This window comes from Pteronotus mesoamericanus, unplaced genomic scaffold (assembly GCF_021234165.1).
Source record: "Pteronotus mesoamericanus isolate MK-2021 breed Mesoamerican mustached bat unplaced genomic scaffold, CSHL_Meso_final scaffold_21, whole genome shotgun sequence".
Classification (NCBI taxonomy): Eukaryota; Metazoa; Chordata; class Mammalia; order Chiroptera; family Mormoopidae; genus Pteronotus; species Pteronotus mesoamericanus.
The window spans coordinates 7761083-7787696 of NW_026555310.1; the positions used below are offsets into that span (position 1 = coordinate 7761083).

General features: G+C 35.5%; 1 protein-coding gene across 1 annotated transcript in view; it reads right to left on the bottom strand.

The window, feature by feature from the left end:
* The window catches only part of ARID2 (AT-rich interaction domain 2), a 161963-nt gene that overhangs the window by 27925 nt on the left and 107424 nt on the right, over positions 1-26614 (bottom strand). Inside the window, exons 12-16 of the mRNA XM_054591203.1 lie at positions 24476-24557; positions 22474-22608; positions 21687-21883; positions 18622-21485; positions 9955-10103 (exon numbers count right to left, since the gene is read on the bottom strand). Of these exons, the coding sequence (XP_054447178.1) occupies positions 9955-10103; positions 18622-21485; positions 21687-21883; positions 22474-22608; positions 24476-24557 (3427 nt within the window). The remainder of the gene's footprint in view (positions 1-9954; positions 10104-18621; positions 21486-21686; positions 21884-22473; positions 22609-24475; positions 24558-26614) is intronic.

The following is a 26614-nucleotide window of genomic DNA, read 5'->3' on the forward strand; positions in this document are numbered from 1 at the left end:
ATTGTTCATTAGGTATTATGGTTGGATGAGTGGATAAGAGGTATAAATATAGAAATCAACCAACAACTGAAAAAAGAAGTTAAGATCATTTATGGTAGCAACAAAAACAACAAAAGAACTACAACTAACAATAAACTTAATGAAGTTGCAGAATTTATGTGAAGAAAACATTAAAATTCTATTGGGGTAAAAAAGACTAATACCAGGTTGATACCCTTTTCTTGTAAGGGAAGAATCAATATTAGAACAATGTTCACTCTCAGACACAAACTAAAATACCTATTCATTAAAAACAATTAAAATAAAACCCCCAACACACTTTTTTGGAGGATCTCTAGGAACATTCTAAGGTTCATCTGAAAGAATAAGTATCTGTCCTGGTACCATGTCTGAATTATACATCATTCTAATTCCAAAAAGTACAATAATATAGTGCCTGGCACAAGGTTATGAGAAACACTCTGAAAAAAAGAATTAGGAGAGGGAACTTGCCATAGCCAACATTAAAATTTAAAGTGAAGGTATCATAAGGACAGAGACCAGTGGGATAACAAGTAATACAGAAACAGCAAAACCATATAGGAATTTAGTATATATCAAAGGTGGCAATTCAAATGCCTAAGGAAAGATGAACTTGTTAGTATGTTAGCTCTTTGGAAAACAATAAAGCTAGATACATGAAACTAAATTATAGATGGAACAAAAAAGTTAAAATATTAAAGTGGTAAAAGGCCACAAAGTGTGTATTTTATGACCTGAGAGTTGAGGCCTTTCTAAACATGAGATAAAAACCATTTGTTTTTCTAGTCTATTAACTGAAAAGTCCAGAAACAATAACCAACTTAAAAGCAACATCCCTGTAGCCTGGACTAAATACTATTTCCCATTAAAAGACAGATAGATATCTTTGGAGAAATACTTTATTCCAAATATGGGGCAGCAAATGTACAAGATAAGCTTAGAACATTTTGTCTAACAGAAAGCAAGGAAGCCATCAAAATCTTATATTAAGATCACAACCAAAGGACTTGGAAGCCAGCTTGAACAGGCCTTCACTGGCCAAAGATGGGACAATCAGAACATCAAGAAGTATAAATAATAACTGCAATGGATTGAAATACCTCCAATATGTTTAAACTCATAAATTTGTTTATAATGATACTAAAATCAAAAACAACCAAACAAACCTCATGGTCACCTTTGGGTGGTGTTAGTAAACAACTCATTATTTTGAAAATTGGTAAATAAGAGAAATAATCAATAACCTATCTAGCCTTTTCTCTAGGAACTAACTATTACCCAGAGAAATCAAAGTGTTGATAAAAGGGGTACTGTTACACCTTAAAATGCTTAATGAAATAATCGATCTAGGCAATGATTCTCAATGGCTGTTTATCCCACAAAAAGACAATATATTACGTATCTACTCATGGAAGTACCAAATGCCATTTCTAAAATTGTTGGTATAAAAATCAAACCACCATATGGTATTTGTCTTTCGCCCCCTGGCTTATTTCGCTTAGCATGATGCTCTCCAGTTCCATCCATGCTGTTGCAAAGTTTAGTACTTCTTTTTTTCTTTCTGCTGCATAGTACTCCATTGTGTATATGTACCATAATTTTTTGATCCAATCATCTACTAATGGGCATTTAGGTTGCTTCCAAGACTTGGCTATTGTAAATTGTGCTGCTACATTGAAAGGAAAAGAAATCAACAGAGACAAGAGAGAAGGAGGGGCAGGGAAGGGGAAGGGAAGGGGAAAGTCAAGGAACATATAGCAAGGACTCATGGACAAAACCAAAGGGGAAGAGCTGAGGGAGGGAAGGTGGGAGGGGGCAAGGGAAAGAGGTGGGGGGAGGCAGAGACAAATGTATTTAAAAAGTAAATAAAAAAAAATTTTAAAAATTAAATAAATAAAATATTTGTTTTCTAAAAAAAATCAAACCACCAAATCTGACCAAACATCTGGACCTAACTACCAACTGACAGAAAATATAGGGTCAGAATAACATGCTAAACAATACCAGCAAAATCCAGGCTGTGATGCTCTATAGGACAAATAACCTTTTTTTTTATCAACAAAAAATTGCAAGGAAAACAATTAAGAAAGATAAAAGGGTAAACTACAGATTAAGAGATTTAAGGGACTTCTCAAACACAGGCAGTGTTTGAATCTTTTTATTTTTTTGAAGATTGTATTTTTTTTTTAGAGAAAGGGAAAGGGAGAGAAAGAAAGGGAGAGAAACATTGATATGTGACAGAAACATGGATCCATGAGATGCCTGTCCCTCGCCCCCAAATGGGGACCTGGCCCACAACCCAGGCATGTGCCCTAAGGAATTGAACCGTTGACCTTTCAGTTCACAGGGCGCCCAGCCCACTGAGCCTCACCAATCAGGGACCATGTTTGAATTTTGTATACCAATTCAAACTATAAATAAACAAAAGAAATGAAGAAATGTAAATACTGAGAGGCTATGTGAAGAACTTAATACAGGGTGGGGCAAAAGTAGGTTTACGATTGTGAGTACAGAAGCACAGAGCTTATTCTTGAATTATTATTCATTCATTATTATATTATTTTTCATACGTACAACTGTAAACCTACTTTTCCCCCACCCTGTATTGAAGGGATTAATGTTATTTTTCTGCAGATGTGCAGATTACGTTTAAAGAATAGGGTTTTCATTTTTTAGAGATACAAGCTTGCAGATTAAAAAATAATTACTAATATGGACTGATGTAAGAGTGGGCGGCTCAATGAATTACAAATATAAAAAGACCATGTAAAGTATGATTGTATCACAGAACTGAAATCAGGTTACATATTCAAAGTCACTTTAATTCTAGGAAAGGAGAAAAGCACATTTTTCAACTTGAAATATTAAGCATTCCACAATAATATATCAATCAAAGAAATAATTTTTAGTTCTAAATCTTATGGGAAACAAGGAAGACTATTAAATGTTTTTGATCTGATATTGAAGAAATTACAGCATAGCCACTTAGTGAACAATAGCTATGATATGTCTTTTGCCACATGGAACTGAAACTAAATATGAATAAAGCTATTTGTCCTGCTCTTTTTGTCATTATGCTCTTGGTATCCTGAACTTCTCATAGTGCCCTAGGCATTCTAGTTTTTTAAATATTTCCTTTACACTTGTTATTCTGACTAGAACTATTTTTGCATAACAAACTCCTACTCATTCTTCAAGACCCAACTCAAAAGAAATGCCTATCGTGAAACTTTCTTAACCATCCCAGCATTACATTAACCATCCACTATGCTTGCTTAAACTGTACTTTATTTGTTCGGGGTTTTTTGAATCTGTTTCCTTAAGGGCCGAGAGTGATCTTCATACTTCTAGCTCCTAGCACATGCACCCTTCTAGAGGGTGCTCCATAAATATTTGCAAAATCAAACTGAACTTACTAATGCAGTATCTGAAAATGGCTCTAAGAAGGCTTGTTGAGTCTGTATTATTCAGAAAAGGCTTACAAAGAAAAGGTACATCATTGTATTTGTAATATTGATCCTACTAGCAAGATGGAAAACTGCTGTGCATTTACGATTCTAGCAATTTTTTTTCTTGAAATACTCTAAACACTTCGTGTAAAGCAGCTATTCTTTTTTTCTTAATCCTTACCTGAGGATATGTTTATTGATTTTACAGAGAGAGGAAGGGAGAGATGGAGAGGGGAGAAAAGAGGAGAGAGAGAGAGAGAGAGGGAGGGGAAGAAAGAGAGGAATATCAATGTGAGAGAGATACTTTGATCCGTTGGCTCCAGTACACACCCCAACCAGGGATAGAAATCTGCAACCTAGTTTCTTCCATTGATCTGCCAAGAGCAACCAAGCTTCAACTACAACAGGAGGGTATACTCAGCCTACACGAAGGGTGACCTTGAGTACTCAGCTTCGGTGATAGGGAAGGCTGTGCCACTGGGCCCTACAGAACACCTACCACCAAGACACAGAATCAAAGCAGCTCTACCTAACACACAGAAACAAACACAGGGAGGGTGCCAAAATGAGGAGACAAAGAAACAAGGCCTAAATGAATAAACAGATCAAAACTCCAGGAAAAGAACTAAACAAAATGGAGATAAGCAATCCATCAGAGGCAGAGTTCAAAGCACGGGTTATAAGGATGCCCAAGGAACTTAGTGAGGACCTCAAAAGCATAAAAAAGATCCAGTCAGAAACAAAGGGCTCACTAATTGAAATAAAGAACAATTTACATGGAAACAACAGTAGAATGGGTGAAGCTGAGAACCTAATCAATGATGTGGAACATAAGGAAGCAAAAAACAACTAATCAGTAAAACAAGAAGCAAAAAGAAAAAAGAATTTAAAAAAACCCCACAATTAGGATAGTGTAAGCAGCCTCTGGAACAACTTCAAGCATTCTAACATTTGCATCACATGGATACCAGAAGGAGAAGAGAAAGAGCAAGAAATAGGAAATCTATTTGAAAAAATAATGAAAGAAAACATCCTAGTTTGGTGAAGGAAATAGACATGCAAGTCCAGGAAGCACAGGGAGTTCCAAACAAGATGGATGCAAAGAGGCCTACTCCAAGACACATCATACCTAAAATGCCAAAGATTAAAGATAAAGATAGAATCTTAAAAGCAGCAAGAGAAAAGCAGTTAATTACCTACAGGGGAGTTCCCAAAAGACTGTCAGCTGATTTTTCAAAAGAAACTTTGCAGGCTGGATGGGATTGGCAAGAAATATTCAAAGTCACGGAAAGCAGGGACCAACAGCCCAGACTACTCTACCCAGCAAAGCTATCATTTAGAATTTAAGGGCAGATAAAGTGCTTCCCAGACAAGAGAAAAATAAAGGAGTTCATCATCACCAAAACCATTATTATATGAAGTGTTGAAGGGGCTTGTTTAAGAAAAAGAAATCAAAACTATGAACAATAAAATGGCAATAAATACATACCTATCAATGATTGAATCTAAAAAACAAACTAAGCAAACAAGAAGAACAAAGACAGAATCATGGACATGGAGAGGGTTTTTTGATGGTTGCCAGAGGGGAGAGGGATGTAAGAGAACGGGTAAAGAGGAGAGAGGATTAAGAAGCACAGATAGGCAGTCACAGAATAGCCACAGGACTGTAAATTACAGTGTAGGATATGGAGTAGCCACAGAACTTATACACATGACTCACGGACATGAACAACGGTGCAGGGACTGCCTGAGGGAAGGGGAATGCTGGGTGGAGGGTAACGGGGGTGGGGGGGAAATTGGGTCAACTGTAATACCATAATCAATAAAATACAATAAAAAAGAAATAATCAGAGACAACCTAAAGCACTAATTTTAAACAACCTTTCTAATAGATTACATACTATATAATACATACATATATATTATATATACCATGTATACATATACATACTTATATAATATACATATGTAACTGGAAACAATATGTATCCTTTCTAATATGATATATATATTTTTTTTTTTTTATTGCAAAGAAACACAAAAAGCCACTGGTAGAAATTTGCCAAAATGATCTCATAATCCTACTACTATGTTGAGATTTCAAGTTTCATAAACACTGTACAAAGAAATTTTGCATACCATTAACAATGCGTAGGCTATATTGATAGCCACAATCCTACAAATTTGTATAAAAAGTTCACAGTGAAATACAAATGTCTAAATATAAAAATTATGAATAGCAAATGTAATTTTTAAAAGAACCTGGTAACTTCTGCTATCACTTAGGAAAAGTGAAGTACAGTATTTGTTATCTAAAAGACGAAACTATTAGTCCATTAAGACCAGTGCCTTAGTCCTATAACTCTAAAAAGTGATAAGGCAAAGGGTCTTGATGGAGTATTGTTAAAGGAAATCAGATTTTATTTTAACCAATATTATTGTCAAGTTTTCCCTCAAATCTAAGAAAGCTTTGTTTAAGAAGTTTGGTTCTACTCATTGTTTATCTTAGTTATCAAATTGTGAGATGATATGGCTATAAAAAGAAGTTTCATGGGGAGGCCATCCCAAACTCAAATTTCAGACAAGCAATTCTTCCTAACAGATTATTACCTTTAAGTTTCAATTATATAGAAATTCTACAGTGGTCACTAACTTCAAGTTACTTTAAAAAAACCTATCTCACCCTTGCTGGCGTGGCTCAGTGGACTGAGTGCTGGCCTGTGAACCAAAGGGTTGCCACTTCGATTCCCAGTCCAGGGCACATGCCTGGGTTGTGGGCCAGGTCCCCGGTAGGAGGCACACTAGAGGCAACCACACGTTGATGTTTCTCTCCCTCTTTCTCCCTTCCTTCCCCTCGCTAAAAGTAAATAAATAAAACCTTAAGAAACAAAACGAAACAACCCTATCCCTTTTCATAGCCAAATATAAAATCAAATTCTTTTGCTAAAAACATACCAGATTTTTAGTCAAGCTGGTGACATAGGTAAACATGTTACTTGGAACCCCCCACATCCATATCAAAATTATAACTAAACTACAGAACAATCATTTCAAAACAGCTGAAATCCAGCTGAACATAAATACTCATTTAAAAGTATAAAGAATAAGCCACAATGAGATTGGTAAGAAGGGCGGAGAGGTGGAATGGGCTGGTCCCATACCCACATGTGGTAGTTAAAAATTGGGAGGGATATATCAACCAGTGGAGGTACCCCCTGAGGAGCAAGGGGTTCCAGGCCTATAACAGGCCCTCAGCCCAGGGTTCCAGTGCTGGAAAGGATAGTCCCCATGACTTCTGACTGTAAAATCCAGCAGAGATTGTGGCTGAGTGAGATGAAGGGCTTCTGGAGTCCCAGATGTTCCCCTAAAAGGATGCACACTGACTTGAACTTACTCCAAGTTCTAGCATTGGGAGAGCAGCTCGAAAGGAACCAGGGACATATGGGAAGGAACAGAACTGTCCGGCATCAGGGGAAGAGCTGGAGGGATAGCATCCTCCCAGACAGAAGTGGGGGCAGAGGCTATTGTTCTTTTCTGATCCCTCCCCACAGAGAACCAGTAGGTGGGTGCCATATCTGAGTGCCATATCTCCATTAACCTGGCTAACCACTGTTACCCCTGCCTTGGGGATTCCCTGTGAACCCTGCCCTACCAACCTGCAGCCCATTAAAGCCCTTTCCATTGACTTTTCCATGCAAAAGGCCTGTCTTGACTCATGCTGCCAATTTTCATAAAATCTCTCAAACAAGCAGCATGTGGCCTCTGCATACCCTGTACCACTTGCTAAGTGGTCCCAGGCCTGGCACTAGCAGTCTTGGTTCGCAGCTTCACCTCTCCCAGGCACCTCCATGTGCAACACAAGTAGCAGCCATCTGTAGATCATTTTGATCCTCCAGTGGCCCCAGGCAGGGCACAGGTGATGATTGACCTCGCCTGGATTTCCCAGGAGGTGCCAGGGTCATGCACTCAATGGACAATTTCAGACCATGGTGAAGCACCATCCAACAACCTCCATGAGAGACACAATCATTAGGTGTGCTCACTGGGTACCTCAGACCCACTGAAGTGAGATCTGCTCTACAGAGTCAGTCTGTGCACAGCAGATCCTCCATGGTGGGTGCAGCAAGTCCTCGCAGACAATAGGCCAGGGGGGTAAATCCCTCCCCACTGATGTGCCAATAACAATCGAGGCTCAACTACAACAGGAGGGTGCACACAGCCTACGAGAGGGGAACATTTGGAGCACCTAGGTTGGTGACTGGGGAGGCTGAGCCATTGGGCCCTACAGAACATCTACTACATAAGGCTGAAGCAGCCAAAATGAGCAAAGAAACATGTCCCTAATGAAAGAACAGAACAAAACTCTAGAAAAAGAATTAAACAAAATGGAGACAAGGATTCTACCAGATGCAGAGTTCCATACACTGGTTATAAGAATCCTCAATGAAAGTACAGGAAAAATAGAGGAACTTAGTAAGACCATCAACAAAGAGACAGGAAACATAAAAATGAAGATATAAAACATGAAAAAGAACCTGTCAGGAACTAAAAACACAATAACTTGAAATGAAGACTACATTACAGGGAATTAACAGTAGAGTAGATGAATCAGAGGATCAAATCAACACACTGTTAGAACAGCAAAAAGAAAAAAGAATAAAAAAAAAAAATGAGGATAGTATACGAAGCCTCAGGGACAACTTCAAGCAAACCAACATTCACTTCATGGGGGTGCCAGAAAAAGAGAGAGAGCAAGAAATAGAAAATCTTTTGAAAAAATAATGATGGAAAAACTTCCCTAAGCTGGTGAAGGAAATAGGCATACAAGTCCAGGAAGTGCAGAGGGTGCCAAACAAGATGAACCAAAAGAGGCCCACAGCAAGGGAACTCCCACATGACTGTCAGCTGATTTCTCAACAGAAACGTTGAAGGCCAACAGGGTTTGGTAAGAAATATTCAAAGTGATGAAAAGTAAGGATCTATAGCCAAGATTCAGCAAAGATATCATTTAGAATCAAAGGACAGATAAAGAGCTTCCAAGGTAAGAATGTAAAATTTCTTTAAGAAGAAGGAAAAAAAGATATACATAATAAAATGGCAATAAACATGTATCCATCAACAATTACTTTATATGCAAATAGAGTAAATGCTCCTACCATAAAGGATGACTGAATGTATAAGAAAATATGACCCTTATATATGTTGTGTACAAGAGAGTCACTTCAGATGGAAAGGCAGAAACTAAAAGAAAGTAATGGGATGGAAAAGTTATTTCATGAAAATGAAAAAAAGAAAAGCTGGGATAGCAAAATTTATACAAGACAAAAGAGACTTTAAACAAAGGCTATAACAAGAGACAAAGAAAGGTCTCAGCAATTCCTCTTCTGAGTATTTATTTGAAGAAATTGAAAACACATATGCATCCATATGCTTATTGCAGCATCACTTACAGTAGCCAAAATATGGAAGCAACTTGTGTCCATCATGGATAAAAAACTGGTACATATATACAGGGTGGGACAAAAGTAGATTTACAATTGTTCATATGGAAAATAATACAATAATTAGTAAATAATAATACAAGAATAAACCATTTCACATACTCACAACTGTAAACCTACTTTGCCATATTCTATATCATGGAATATAATTCAGCCATAAAAAAATATCATGCCATCTGTAACAATGTAGTTGGACCTACAGAGTATTGTGCTGGGTTAAATAAGTCCGACAAAGAAAGACAAATGCCAGATGATTTCACTTATATGTGGAATCTTAAAAACTAAAATAAACAAATAAGCAGAACACAAACATACTCATATATACAGAGAACATTTTGAGGGGTGCCAGAAGGGTAGGTCATAGGGGATGGGTGAGAGGGTGAAGGAATTAAGAAGTACAAATTGGTACAGAATAGTCATAAGGATGTAAAGCACAGCATACGGAACATAGTAAAAAATATCTTAATAAGTATGTATGGTGTCACATGGGTGCTAGGTTTTATTGGGGTGATCACTTTGTATTATAAAAATATCTTATCACAGGGTTGTACACCTGAAACTAATATATTATACATCAACTGTAATTTAAAAATAAAAAAATAAGAAATAAAATAATATACCATGATTTAATCCCTCCTAACCACCGCCCCCAAAACAAAAAAAAGATATACTAATGACTCCTACAAACTACTCTGTTAGTACCTAGAAGGCAACATGACTCACATCTGGTACTAACATATGTCTGATGCTAGGAAAGATAAAACAAAAAGAGTTTTGTTTACTTATACTGAAACACATTCCCATATAACCTACCATTACACAATGAGGCCCTTTAATATAAATTTCTTAACTTAGGAGCTACTGGATCTATGTAACATAAAATATTTTTGCTAAAAGTGGTTTAAAAAGAAAATTTTCATAAAACTATAGCTGACAAGAATTTGAATATAAAAGCATGTATATCAAATAAAATTGTCATTTACTTTTTACAAGACTGCCACAGGCACATGAAGTTGTGTCCAGGTTTCCTCACTGGATCCCCATGTTGACTAGATGCACTGAATGGAGAAGGCTGGGAACTGCTAGGCTGGCTCTGCACTTGCACAGCTGGTGAAGGCGTCACAGGAGTGTTCTGTGGAAAAACACAACCACATCATTTGTGAGATAACATAAAAAAAATATGTTTAGTATAAGTTTATGTTTGATTACATTGATAGATGTGCACTTCTAACATGAAATTTATATTTGTAGTTTTAATGACTATCTTTTAAAAGTAACTTTTAAAAACTTAAAAACTTTTTAAGATAAGTATTCTTACAAAAATATTTAGGAAGTAACTTTCTTGTATTTCATAAGAACTACAGAGACAAGATCACATTGTTCCGACTGTTACAGAATATACATTATTTAGAATTAAACTTTTTTATATTAATAAATTAGATAAGACACAATCATAGATTAAAATGCGAAATAAATCTAGTATAAATGCACCCATTTGATTTACTAACAAATCAACAGAAAATTATCACTTCTTTGCATATTTCCTTTCAGATTTTGTAATAAATGTAACATAAAAGTGTATAATAAAGTGCAAATAAAATTTCAAATATCGCCCTGACCAGTGTGTTGTAGTTGGTTGATTATCATCATACAAAAAAAAAGTGAAAGGTCTCCAGTTCGATTCCTAGTCAGGGCACATGTGTGGGTTGCAGGCCAGGTCCCCGACTGGGAGCTTGCAAGAGGCAACCAATTGATTTTTCCCTCACATGTTGGTGTTTCTCTCCTTTTCTTCCTCCCCCCCTTCCCCTCTCTCTAAAAGTAAATAAAATCTTAAAAAAAGGAAAATTTCAGACTTAAAAATATAATGTAACTGTGTAAAAAAATTGTTGTAAATATTATTTTGCAATAAGCTGTTTTAATGAACTTTAGTTTTTAAAGTTGCTCAGTTATAACTTTCGATGAATAATACAACCACACACACACAAGATTCCTAATTGCAAGCCCTAAATTTTTTTTTTTAAAGTCTTCACCCAAAGTTATGTTTATTGATTTTAGAGAAAGAGTAGGGAAGAGAGAGAGAGAGAGAAGCACGGATGTAAGAGAAAAATATTGATTGGTTGCCTCCCCTGCGTGCCCTGACAGGGGATGGAACCCACAACCTAGGCATGTGCCTTGAATGGAAATCACACCTGGTGTCTCTCACAGGGGTGTCTAACCTATTGGCATCTCTGGGCCACACTAGAAGAAGAGTTGTCTTGGGACACACATTAAATACACAAATATTAATGAAAACTAATGAGCAAAAAAAAGGTTTTAAGTAAATTTACGATTTTGTGTTGGGCCGCATTCATAACCATCCTGGGCCACTCCTGGATACCCCTGGATAGGGCAATACTCCAACCAACTGAGCCACTCAGCCAGGGTGCAGGTAAGCCTTTTAAATATAAGCTGTTTTTCCCCTTCTATATCCCTTCCCTTTCCCTCTGAAAAACATATAAGTAAATTATTATTAATGTAGCTTAGGATAATTTGAGGCAATACATTTTCTTTAAACCCTTAGCTTAGATTTCATTCATAACATACCACAAAAGGAAAAATAATATTGAATTCCTCATCAAAATGGTAGCACACCACTTTCAAAGCATTGTTTAAAGGCAATAAATTTCAACTTTGAAAAAATATTAAATATGCTTGTTCATTTATAAGAAAATATTGGAAATAGTTGGGCAAAACAAATATTTCTGAAAGCCTCAGATTAAAAGTCATAACTTTGTTTTAAACAGACAAAACACAAACATAGGCTATACAGCATAAAAGTGAAAAAAGGAATAGCCCTGGCTGATGTGGTTCAGCTGATTGGGTATCATCTAGCAAAGCAAAAGCTCATTGGTTCAATTCCTGGTCAGGGCACATGCCTGGGCTGCAGGCCTGGTCCCCAGTTGAGGTGCATGTGAGAGGCAACTGATTGTTATTTCTTTCCCACATTGATGTTGCTCTCCTCTTTATCCCTACCTCCTCATCTAAATCAATCAATCAATCAATTAATCAAATCTTTAAATAAAGGAAAGAGAATAAAATGCTGAAAAATTTCTTAGAAATGGGAAGTCATAACAGCGTTTGAGTTTCAAGGTCTAAAGAGAAATCTATTTTTGTAATGTGATTGAAATTATTTCTGTAATAGTATTCCACCCTTAAGAGTTCACAATGTTGTTAGTGAGAAAACATATACATGCATGAAAAACATGCATTTTAGGACAATACAGGTATGTATCATGGATAAAATGTGAACTTCCCACTTTGACAGATTTGGACTCAAATTTCAATCTGCCTTTTAACTAGCTTTGTGACTTGGGCAACTTACTTAACCTCTCTGATCTTCAGTTCTATCATCTATAAAGCGTAAGTAATAATATTTGTCTTACAGAATGATGGGAAGACTAGGGAAATTATACATGAAGAGCATAGCTCTATATTCTCAATAAATGGCAACTTCATTATTATTATTCTTCTAATATAGAAGTCCAGAAGGGAAACCAAATTTTGGAGGAAAGATGATTGATTTTGTTTTGGGGACAGTGACAGATCATCAACTACAAATGTCTATCAAAAGAAGTTAATGCTGGAAACATGCATCTGACAAGCAAGCATTCACCTGAAAATTCTTAAAGGCAAATTAGGTATTTTATTGACCACCTTGTCATATATTTGTAAATATTTGTAAATTAAGCTTATTTTTATTTTGGTAAGTGCTAATAAATCTTCACGCTATTTTATTTAATTGTGGAACTCTTTGTGGTGTCACATAGAAAATTTAATAACAGGGAATCATAGGGCATTTTAACTCCAAATGAGAGCTGTGTTAAGGATTACTGAAGTTAATTCAAGCTGTTAAATTAAGATACATGAAAGACACATTAACCAAATGCAATGTACAGAAAACTTGTAAATCCTAATTCAAGCAAGTATTTTTTGAGACAACTAGGGAACACTGAATAAGAACTGGGTGTCAGGGAATATTAAGAAATTTTATTTTTGTTCGGTAGGGATTTGTTACTGCAGATATGTATATTTAAAAATACTTAACTACTAGGGAAATATATACTGAAGTATTCGTTGGTAAAATGAAAAAATGGGGTTTGTTTTAAAGTATTCAAGGAAAAAATAAAATGATGGTGGTGGGGGGTAGATGAAACTACAAAGACAAAATGGTGGTAAGATGTGAAGCTAGGTTGTACACACATGGGGGCTTACTGGCTCTACTTCTGTGTATGTTTGAAAAGCTTCACGATAAAGAATAATTAATAAAAGAATTAAATATAGCTAAATATATCAATGAAACAAAAGAGTTAAAGTAGTTACAGAACATACCAAGTGAGAAATTCCAAAAGACATATTTTCTTTGACCATGAGTTACTATTTTTAGGTTTCCTTCTTAAAAATTATACATTTCTTTCAATAAAAAAATTTTAAAATAGGTTGTATTGTACTGCATGTTTTTCAAAGTACTATGTAAATTAATTATGTTTTAAGAACAGGTCTTTTACATGAGGATGCAATGTATATTCCTTTCAGGCTATAAGTTTACTTTCTCTTTACATTATTGTTTGCTGTAAACTTGCCAAATCATTAACCCTAACCCTAAATGAAATGTAAACATAGACTTCAAAGTGATGATTTTTGGAATGATCACTCTTGAAGAATATTCTATGTCACTGGCCTACTCTATTGAGAATGAGCTAATATTTAATATTAGGTTTGTTCTTTTTTAAATCAAGGCAAAAAAGGCACAACTCCCATAGTAAGTAACCAGAAAAGTAAAATTACACAAAGGACATGAAACAATTCTATGATTTCTTTTGTATGTAAAATAACTTAAAATATTAGTTAATGTAGCATTGGGGGGAAGCAAGATATCACTTTTTGTTAAAATAAGAAATTAGGATCTAGCTTTCCTTTACCACCTTTCCAAGAATAAATTAAGGCTGAAAATTCTAGATTACTCTGATATTTCCTGATATAAAACTTGGAATCTGAGGCTCTTCAAACCTTACTTTCTTATTAATATTAAACTTTAAAGACCTTAAAACAAATTTAAATTTATTCTAAAATTTAAACATTTCAATCTGGTAGAAAAACCACAAAGTCATAATCTATTTTGCTCAAAATAAATTCTTTACTAAAAAAGAAAATACTGTGTTAAATTCTAGCTACACATTTTTAAACTGTTTTTGTTTATTGATTGATGCATTGATTTTTAGAGAGAGAGAGGAGGGAAGCACTGAGAGAGAGAGAAGAAACATCTGTGTTCCACTTATCCATGCATTCATTGGTTGATCCCAACCGGGGATCAAACCCACAACCTTAGTGCATGGGGACAATGCTCCAACCAAATAAGCTACCCAGTTTGGGATCTAGCTACACATTTTGAAAGCCACTTATAAAATAAAACTGGTTGAGGTAAATAAGATGATGAATAAACCAGACACACCATGATATCTAAGGTCTAACTGAAAGAACTGGTAAAGTATATTGTAAAGAAGAGTCAAGTAAGGAGAGATACTTTCAAACGCTTGTAAGGAACAAGAAATAGATTTACTCTAACTTAGTCTAAAGGTACAAATCTTTAGAGAATAAAATTAAGACAATAATAGAAACCACCAGAAAACAGGTGATCTTAATGTGGGTGGGAAATTTACTTCAAAACTTAAAAACGAGAGTTTTGCATAAGATACTGTCAAAGGCTCTTTCTGCTCCAACAGTTCCTGATTTTCTTAAACTATGAAGTTTTTTTCTTATTAAATATAAATCTAGATAACCAACACTCCAAGCCTCTCTTGTATGAATGCACTGAGATGTAAACAAAAAATTACATTTGGTGGTAATCCTTTTCTTAGTTATTACAATGTACTTCTAGTCTACAAATTTGAAGTGTTTTTTTTAAAAAAAAAACACTGAGATCTTACTCTCATGGCTCTTGCTAAAATGATCTTCTATTATTATGACTAAATGTTGCCTCTGTAAGGATACAGACCTGCTTGCTGATGGGACGAGTAACTTTTTAAGCTCATATTTCTATATGCCAAATTTAGAAATAAAGAATGTTGCTATTTTAAATAAATTACATTCTTGGGGAGAATATATTTAAGTTTAGTATACAAGGAAAGGAAGGAACCAGAAAGATACCAATATTTACAATGTTACACCACACCATTTCAAGAATGATTCCTGTGTGAAGGACAGAAAACTGGGAGGAGCAAATAAGTATTTTAAATAGACATTCCTATGTAAACTATTTTTATGTACAAGAATTTGGCATGCCATCAGACCACAGAATTAATAGATTGAAATATGCTCAGCATGTGTTTATCATGCTCCTGAAAAAGATAAGTCTTTTGGTAAGTATTTTAATTACAATTTGTTTCACATTTTTATTAACTTTTCTTTTTTATATGCCAATCTAGTTTTCTATCTCCAGAATATATCAATTCATAAATAGTATAAGAGGACAAGACTTTGAGAAACAGTATCCTGTATGTTGCACTTAACTTGCAAATATAACAGAATGAAAATAAGAAACTAAGAATAAAAAACTTGCCCAGAAGTACTTCTCATAACTTATTTTATATTCATATTATACTACCTAGCTAAATCTACTGAAATACAAAATCTATGGTCATATCATTTACTTTCATATATTGTTCTTTATTGCTATTTTTTTCCCTGTAATGAAATCAATATAGCTGATTAAGGGGAGTGAGGAGGAATAAACTCGAGAAAAGAAAATTGAAAAAAACAATGGTATTAGGAAGGATTTTCTGTTGGCCATTCTCTGTAGGGACATTTCCCTGCAATCTTTCTACCTCTGAGCATTCTGCGAGTCTGGAAGTCCCTTTTTGCAGTCTAGGTGCCTCTTTAACATCCTCAGACCCCATAATATGGTGGAAATAAGGTTTGGCTTAAAGATCATTTTTAAAATCCTCCATTTCACCTACCCCTTTAAGGTACCAATTCAAATGTAAAATGGTTTTTAAACCAAGGTCTAAAATGAAACTTTAAAAGTATACAAAGAAATTGAAAGAATCTGGGCAACAATGAAAATGGTTTTCTATTAGCAGGTTCTTAATAAGGCCCAACAGTCTACCCTTCAAAGGAAACTTGTGATGCCATCTTGAACAGCTGATCACTTTTTGGCCTTTATAGGTACTTTATCCTATACAGGAAGATAAAATACACCTCACCATTACTGGGTGTCTAACTATGTAGCAGACCTCCTGCTAAGTACTATACATAAGAATGCTGGCTTTTGATTCTCATAGACACCATATATACATGCATCTCTTTTATCCTTGCAAAGTTTTAAATTTTTCCATGCTAACCAAATACCAATTTTAGAAAGAATGTAGCTATTTTAAATACACTACAATTTAGTACCCACTTTTCAGATTAGGAATTAAATGGATTAATTTTATGGCTTGAATTAGATGCATGTAAATCCAATGTAGTAATAAGAAAAGAGTTTTAGCACAAATGTCCTAAAATTATCATCTAGAGGTACTCACCCCCTATAACATAACAATTCAAGTAATCAGTATGTAAGATATAAAAGGGCTTTCTCAAACTTTGCTAAAGAACCTTTTAGAACAGTGGAGACATGGGTAAGAGCATCTGTTTTGATTGGAGACACAAAGCCAGGTTTCAGTCATGGCACCACCTCATATTTGTGGTGACCAATATGAGGTCAACATATTAGTGACCTTGGGGGAGTTATTTAGCATCTTGGGGCCTCATCTATAAAATGTAATTAAAATATTTACTTAATAAGAGTTGTGAGGATTAAATGAAAAAATACTTTAGTGCCAATGTTCCTAGTTCAGGTCTTAGTCTTAGGTAATATTGTTTTTGTTACTTAGATATCATTATGGACTATAACCACACTGGAAGGTTAAAAATACAAAAAATAAAGGCTGATAAACAATTCCACAGTGACAGCGTTTTTATTTAATTTGGATTACTTTATAGTAACTAAAGAACAGCAGGCACACAAGATGAATTGGGAGATTATTAAATATAAAAAAATTATAAAAACTCAACTTAATTGCTTACTATATGCTACACATCCCACTAACATTTTTTTAGTGTTTAATAAATAAAAAAGTTGTAGAAGTTTGAGTAAAAATGGTTTAGTATTTTCCACCAAAACTCACTATTAATTATTGCCTTGCACATACACCCACTAAAGTATACTCAACCTATTGAGGTACCTGAAAATAGATCTAAGCAATACTAACATATGAATTTCAATCTCATTATGCCCCCAGAGCTGCACAGTCCATCTGGTTTTGTCCATTCACATGAACAAAGATATATATTAGTGGGTGAACTATTCAGAAACAAGGAATTCTTTTTTTCTTTCATCTTTCATTTGCTTCCTCACCTTACCCTACACCTAGATTTGGTACCAATGCCAACAATGGCTATAACTCTGTTATCATCACCATAAGCACAAAGAAGAAACCCAAGCCAGAAGAGTGCTGGCAGACTTGGCAATAGTCACAGAAGGTTCTGGCTATGTAGTAATTAGGAAAGAATGAGTGAAGAAGTAATCCAGGAAGTAGGTGAAAGATAACTCAAAGTGAATCCCTAATGTCAGTGGAAATAGCATATAGGATTGTCCTTAAATTCTTTAAAAGCTGATTGGACCCTTAATACAATAGCAATGACCTAGAAAACACATTTCTTTATAAAGTCATGTAGATGGAATAGTAGGTATTAAAAAGGGAAGAGCAGAAACATGACAGTAGAGCAAAGGAGTAAGAAACACAAAATTAATAATATCAAACAGCGGAAACACATTGAAGTTATAATACTTTTTAAACAATAACAGCTACTAATTCAATATATAAATATAACAAGGACACACTCAATGAAATTCTTACGGGATTCATCTTTTTTTTTTTTTTTACAGAAGTACTGTGAAAAGAGCCCAAAACAACATATGTGTCAAAATCAAATACAGAAATTCCTTTTTTGAGGACTGTTAGCAACAACATCCCCCTACCCCAAACTCCAAAAGGAGACTAAGCTACATTTCAAAAATTCTCTCAAAGATTAGATTACAAATTCTTCTCTACCTTGTATCTACAAAATTACTAATTTGGGTTTATAACAAAATAGTCTTTACACTTTATGCTAAATCAGAGATTTTTAACCTTTTTCATCTCATGGCACACATTAACTGCTATTTGTTGGTACGGCATACCAACAAATACATTTTTTGCTGATCTGACCAAAAAAATAGGTATAATTTTGATTTGTTCACATCAGATAGCTATTGTGTTGGCTTTTGTAACTTCTTAATTTGATAATCTAAGGGAAAAGAGGTCAGTACCCCTGACTAAACAGTCAGGTATTGCAGGCTTTAAAAATTCTTGTGGCATGTGCCACAGCACACAGGTTGACAATCACTGTGTTAATAACCGAAAACTGTTTAACATTACCAAAAAACACCAGAAAAACAGAAGAGCACCACAGCTTGAGTACGTAAATGAACAGAAACTTCAAGATGATACATGGAAAAACAGGACATTTCCCCCTAAAATCATTATTTCCGTATCAGAATTTTATAAGAGCAATGGGATAGAATGACTTACCTGCGGGACCACATTCTGTACGTATGATGGTGGATGTTGCTGCTTTTGATGAACAGCACTTTCTATTGCTACTTTAGCTACAGTGCTTGGATCTGCTCCTGCTGGCACGGCAACCATTGTGGCACTGCAGCCAGCATTGTTGGGGTCACTGATTGTAACAATTCTAACACCTACTTTATTTGGAATTCCTGTGACTGTTTCCCTATCATTATCCTCTGCTGGTCTCTTTACAGTTTTGCATTCTGCTGTGCCGTTTGTAGACCGAACGTCAGATGATAGGGCAGGAGAATGGGACACTCTTGATCCTGAGTGGGGAACTACCATTTGATGCCCCTGTATAACAGAGGTTGTAGAATGCGGTGAGACAACTACACTTGGGCGTTGCTGAGGCACATCTGAATTCAAACTTGAAGCTAGAGGTCCATTAGGCAAATCAGTACCACTAAATTGCTGTGTTGCCACATTTGAAGCTTCTTGTATACTGCTCATAGATGGTGAACCACCCAAAGTTAATATAGGTCCATTAGAAATTCTTTCTAGTTGATCAGCTTTGGCAGTATCTTGCTGAGTGGCATCCAAAGTCCCTTGTGGTTCCATAGGAGATATCTCACCATTTCCTACATGATTGGAAGTTTTGTGATTTGGAATGTTTTTGCTTAAATGGGAACCGTCTCCTTTATCAAAATCACAGATTCCATTAACTAGAGGTTTTCTCAAATCACTTTTGATATCCTGCATGTCCATTTGTTCTAAGTTCTGTTTTCCCGACGCTCCATTCTCACCTAATTCTAATGATGGCCCATTACTAATTAGTGAGCACTGATTAGCCTCACTTTGAATTTTCCCTGAGTTCGAAGGAGGTAGACTTGAGTCACTGTACTTTCTTCCATTTAAAAGACTTCCCACTTGCATTTCATTTTCCTTTGTATCCCCATTGCTGGTGTTGGTAGTTCCTCGTCGGCAGGACGGGTTCTCCATGACTTCAATTTTACGTTCATGAACATGTAAACCTGTTGCTTCTTTTGCTTCCTCCTCCTTTTGGCAAATTATTTTATCACCTTTGAATGGGGGAGTAGCAGTAGTACAAGATGATTGTCCAGCTGGAGATGCTTGACTGGCTGGAAGCGTTTGCACCTGAAGTCCTACTCCTGCCTGGGTCCCGCTCATGGTAATTCCCGCTGGAGCAATGAGCTGAGTTGCATTTCCCTGACTCACAGTTGCAGTTGCAAAACTTGTATTTGGCACAACTGTTATGGTTACCTGGTTTCCGGAAGTCCCTTGGAAAATGGTGGCTGGGCTATTTGAAATCAGTGGGCCAGGCAATATTTGTAAGTTTGAGATGGGCACGGTTTGCACTCCCCCTGTGGGTGGCATTGGACTTTGGACCAATTGAACATTTTGCTGCCCAACCAACAGCTGCTGTGCTGGAGTTTGCCCCTGAACTCCAAAACCTGCTGCTTGGTTATTGGCCACCTGGTATACCACCTGAGGGCTAGGAGCTCTTGCATTATTAGGGGGAGGAACCTGTGGAGCTGGGAGAATAAGCTTACCACCTGGAGTTGAAGGACCACGCTTTGGAAGCAGCAACTGTTTTATCAGACTTGACTCACCAGAAGCAGGCTGACCAACTCCTGCATTTGTTTGCTGTGGTTGAACTTGCATTTGTACTTGTTGTGGCTGCTGAACTTGTACTTGTACCTGTTGAGGTGGGGGTGCTGGTGAATGCTGTTGCTGCTGCTGCTGCCTTTTCACAGATAGCATTTGACTGACTGTAGGAGGTGGTCCCTGTGATTGAGGGGTGGAAGAAGATGACATGGCAGTAGGGACTTGGTTATTAGAAGCTGGGACAGGTGATGGTGAGGAAGATGGAGTTATGTTTGGTTGCCCAGTTAGCTGAACTGTCTGACCAGCTGGAAGAGCTGCTGGATTAGCAAGAACAATTTGGTGAATAGCTGGTGCGTAAGTTTGACCTTGTTGAGCTGGCTGGCTTACAATCACTACACTTTGTTGGGTTGGCTGCTGTGGCTGTTGAATAGGCTGTTGTACCACTGATGATGAAACTTGCTGAGAAGGGAGAGGTTTTGGTGCAATGTTCTGAAACCCTACCCTGGAGGGTTGTGGACTTGGGACACCAGCAATGGTAACCATTTGTCCTGTAGCTACCTGAAAATTCTGTACTGAAGTTGCTGAGACAATATTGGATGCAGAAGTTGTTACATACTGTGGAGGTGCTATGATAACAGTGTCTTGTGGCTGGCTACCAGCTGATGTCTGTTGAGATGAAGTTTGCACAGGTTGGGGTGATGTGGTGATTAACTGTTGACCCTGTGAAACTGTAGAAGTACATGCTGGTATGGTCTGTACTCTGCCAAATATATGACTCTGTGGGACAGCTTGTTGAATTACAGTAACAGGCGTGCCAGAAGGTATCTGACCCGGTACCACTGTGTGTAATGGAGGCTGTTGTGGAATTACCGATGGATGGTGAAGCAATGTCTGGGAATTCACAACTGTAACAGGTTGTGGCCCTGTACTATGATTCTGAACCACAGAACTCTGCGCAGCTCCTCCTCCCACAGCAATACTAACAGGAACTGCCGTCTGGGGTATAGAATTCTGGATTACGGTAGCCTTAACAACTTCACAAGGAATTGGAGCTTTATTCTGAATGACAGTCACCGGAGCATTTTGCTGCTGGTGGGTATGAACTGAAGGATTTGGTGGAATTCTTGAAACAGTCTGTGCCATTGTATGAACACCTTGTACTGGAAAAGACATTTGTGTTGCAGTCAAATTTGAAGATTGGTTTGTAACAGGAGTCCTCTGAAAATGGTTTCCTACAGTTTGTGGTCCATGAGGGATTCCTGAAAAAAGTCAAAATTTACAATAAAATGACTGAAAGGCTGCATGCAGGAATTATTTTACTTAATACAATAGAAAATAGTTTTAAGAAATTAGTATCTAGCAACTCTGCATCTGGAAAAATAAGGAAAAGTTATATATTTTAAGGTATATAACATACATTTTATTAATGTGATAATATTTAAAACAATAAAAATTAATACCTGCAGTTGAAGGACTTGAAGATATATCAGGAACAGAATCAACACGAACAACAGGAGTAGAAACTGGTTGCTGCTGATAGTACATCTGAATGGGAAGTGGTATAGCCCTCCGTTTTACTCCTACTACGTGAATATGCGCCTGCCCATTGTTACTGGAATCCTCCACTCTCTTCACTGAATGATTTGGAAACACCGTTCTGTAAAGTACAGAATATTCAGTTTTGATAACTATCACACTAGCAAAAAACACTAACTTCTAACAATGTTTACACAAACAACAGCAATACATTCATTGCTATTTATGTATGAACCAGTGTTATTCATATAGATATATTCTGCAAGGGTGGGAAGCAAAAAAAGAAACATAAAAGACCAGTTCTCCAATTTTTGAAGTCATCAATTATTTACATTGGGTTTTAAACAATTCTACTGCATATATAATTAGCAAAAAAGCTGCATGTATGCCTACTTTATGAACTGCACAAAATGTCAAGGAACCTTAATATTTGAAGAGTGTTGCCATGTCTTTAACATATTTAAAAGTAGGTAGAAAAAAGAAAATTTAATTTCTTCCTTCTCTATCTTTGATAAATCTCATACTGTTCAAGCATAAACACCAGACGTAATGTCCAAAATTCCCCTGAATTTAAACTTCCAGTATACTATACCTAACCATACGAAATTTTAAGTAGTGAAGATATTTAAAACTATAGGTATATTCTCAAGAACAAAGGGTGTGATAAGTGATACAAATTAATTTTAAAGTTAAGAACTTTATGTATCCTACCTAAGACATTTATAAAATCCAGTTGATGTTAGGATTCCACCACGAGCTAATTTACTGCAAGTTGAGAGGTACTCAGAATACATTTCTGCTCGAGAGACAGAACAATCTGGATTTACTTCAAAATGAGCATTTAGCCTAAAAGAGGAGAAAAACAAATGGCATTATGCAAGACACTATCGGAGAGTCTATGTTTAAGTATGCTAAAACCAGTTGAAGGCAATGTATTATAAACTAATATGCTTAGTCAAATATTACTATTTTATATATTATTAGCAAAAATACATGCCAGGTTTTAGTTAAACTAAATCAGATAAAGAGATTAACTATTACACTTATTATAATGTAAAATGTCATCAACAACAAAATAAAAACTGTGCTCATATCCCAGTGAGAATAGGCAACAAATATTCTACAACAAATAGTTTTATTTAGTGAATATCTACTCAGGTTGCTCTCTTGTAATAATCAAAATATAACAGAAGTTCCCAGTTAAGAAGTACTAGTGATATGGAAAATGGAGGGAAAAATGAAGTTAAACTTTTTTTGGCTCTTGAAGTTCCTACAGAAAAAAATATATCCAAGCTCCCAACTATTCCCTAAAGTGATACTTCCCATGCTGCACACTCCCATTCCCCATTTCAGAGACTCCTAGTCTTAACCCTGCACAAATTAACTCAAACTTCAGTTTGTCTTTTTCATAAAGAGACTTCCATTTATAAGTTAGGATTGGAGGCTTACTTATCCTTATAGGACTCTTTCTAGGACTCTCTATATACATAACAGGCCAACTTACAGCTGTCTCTTTCTTATAAGCTGCATCAAATAGTAAGTATGATAAAATAATGATAAGATGAGCCTCTCCTCTTCCCCTCAGAAATGGCAGAAATGTGCAACTGAGTTTTATAAGACCAAATCTATACCTAACACCACACAATTTACAGTGGATGTGGTACATATATATATATTTTTTAAATTCCATAATCCTTTGAGTACAGAGTTTTCAAAAGGACCAGAAACAAAAAACTTTTTTTGGTTTCAATGTAGAAGATAAACATTTCCAAACGTTGTTGGAAGAGATTAAGTATAAAGGGTCATGGTGTAACAATATATAAATGAGGAAAGCAAATAATTAGATATTTAAAACCGTAAACTTGATTTAAGTGGAAAAGTCTAGAGAAGATTGTCATAGAAACAGAGCTGTAAAAGCACCAAAAATACGGAACACAGAATGAAAGAAGCATGGAATGAGAAATAAATAATGTTGGAAAATGAGAGAAGGGGATTAAGGAAAGAAAGTTTTAAAAGTAACAGATCATTGGAAAGGAATCTTCATTTCAATCTGTTAATCTAAAGAATTTAAGTTAAAACTCAAAAATAAAGTAGAGGCAACTATTCAAGACAAAATGAAATCAAACCAAGTCTACATTAATTTTTTCAGAAAATGGCTGAGATATTACTGTTCAATCTTCTCAAGAAAATATTATTTTCAAAGTTGCTTATTTTATTATAAACAAACTGGCTAATCTATCATTTGATTAATTTCTCCTTACAAAAAGGAAAAATTAACTAGCAATAAGAAATTTTGCTTTTGATGAAAAAGAAGAGACATTTAACAACAAAATGTGGTTTTATTTTCTTATGGTCAGTCCAATTTCATTTTAATAAAGCATTAAGAAAAAGAAATTCTGTAATTCGACAAACCTTATTTTCTACAAAGTTAAACTTTTTAACACAAATTTTACTCTGAAAAGAAGTGATGTAATTTAATAAAATTCTAGTCTAAGACTATTAAAATTCTGATGATTCTGATATTTTCCTTTCAAATTATTCCAAAATACAGGTGAAATGGTTTTACATTGTTCTTTCATATATAAATGATATTATATTCTAGTTAAAAAGATGTACAGGATAAAATATTTGGATGACTACTGAAACACATTTCCTTTTCTCTGTTGCTTTATTCTTCTCAAGGAAAAAGCCTTAACAGAAATAAGCCACTTACCACTGACAAGCGAACTTCTCACTATCTATTTCCACTATTCCCGGAGGTGGAGCAACATGCTGTGCTACAACTGCTCTGGAAGCTAAAGAAAGAGACACATTAGCTACATCATTTTAAAAAATTTAGTCACTATTTGCTGTGTTTAGTTCATGGGTACTGAACAAACGAATACCTTTTAAAAAGGTGTATAAACATAATGCAAATGTACAAATCTGAAAAAAACTTATAATGGAGCACACATTATAGTAGGCACTGTCTTAGATGCTTTATATGAACAATTTTTTAACCTCCCAATCATTCAAATAAAAACAATATGGACTATATTGCTAATATAAACTCTTTCCCTGGGTCAGACACTAGATTAAATACTTTACATACATTATCTTTCTTAATTCTTTTATGAGATGGCTACAGATAAGGAAACTGAGACTCAAAAGTGATTAAAATAACTAGTCCAAGGTCACACAGCTCAACACAGCAGTAAATAGGCACCTCTCACTTTAGTTACAGAAGCAGATTATATCAGAAATTACATCACTTCTGAATTTAAAATATGAATTTTGACTGTGAGTGGCATATATAAAATTGCTGAGATAAGACAAACATAAAGCTGAAATACTATGTTATATAATAAAGGAACTAATAAAGACAGGAAAAATGAGTTGATATAAATATGAACCTTATACATTTATATTAAAGTTTAAAATTATACTATTCTACCACTGAATCATCAGCCTGATTTTATAGTTTTTAAACTTACAAAGTATACCCATTTTTTGCAGGTGACATTTTAGCAAAACTTCTCAGAACCCTCAAACAGAACAAATGCATTTCTATTATTGGAACTAGAGGCACTCCAGAGAACAGCCAATCTGTGAGTGATCTAAACCAATTCTGACCTTTGTTTGATGACCAACCCCAAGTCCACCCCAACACCTCCCACCCCCTGCTTTCACTGGACTAGCAACTAATATCAGTCACTTAATCAACATTTACTCTGCATTAAGTCATTTACATTATTTTAATATTATGTATAGGTCTAAATTTAATTATCCTAATTTTGCAGATGAAAAAATTAAAGCTCAGAGATTACTTTCACAAAGGAACACATGATGGAGATAGCAGAGCTGGTGTAACTGGAAAGCCCTGATTTATGAGGGGTGGATTTGAAACCAGGTTTATTATGTTTCAGAGGCCATACTCTGATATGCTGCTTCTTAATGGAATGTCATTAGAATCAAAATTATTTTCCTGGTATAACATCAGCTTGTCTTTTCCTCTCCTCCTAATTTGATAACACTGTTACAGGAAATACCTTTCTAGGGCTTGAACCAAAGTAGAAATCTTTTTCCCTTTTCTTCATCAATTGTACTATGAGAGTATACCTTACTTAGGTAAAATCTACTGAATCAATTAACAATCAATTGCACGGAACTTTAAAAATTATGCAAAATCTTACAAATATAAGGATGAGTGATGTCGCTACAATTAAATTATAATTATAAACTGGAAACTTATAATTACTATGAAAGTGCACATAAACTGAGAAGCATTTCCTTCAGGATATTCTATAACCTTTCAAAGGACATTTCAAAGGAACTTATACTTTAAAAAGAATCAATTTCCAGATACTCAGTTTCTGTATACATTCCTTCCTAAAACTGTGTTTCCTGAGTGTATCACTTCCTCTTTGATAATTGCTCTTCTCCCATTTTGGAATAGAAAGTCTTAAATCTCACCCACCCTTAACAGCACTTCAGGGTTATGGTTAAACGCATCACCCTGGAGCCAGAGAGGCTGGCTCTAGAGTTCCATCACTCAGCACCAACTGTGCAACTACAGGAAAGTTACCTAACCTCCCTGTGTTTAAAAATGGGGAAAAGTAATAGTACATTGACCTCATGGGTCATGAGGATTAGAGGAGCTTATACGTGAGCCACTAAAACAATGCCTGGCATATAGTAAGCACTATAAATGTTAGTTGTTTTGTTGTTATTATTATTATTATTATTATTATTATTTAAAAACCTATTATTATTATTTAAAAAAACCCTGGAACACCAAAGGGAGAATTAGAAACATTAGTGTCCACAAAGCCTCCTTTTAAATGAAGGTATTATGGTAGGCCTTCTTTTTTAT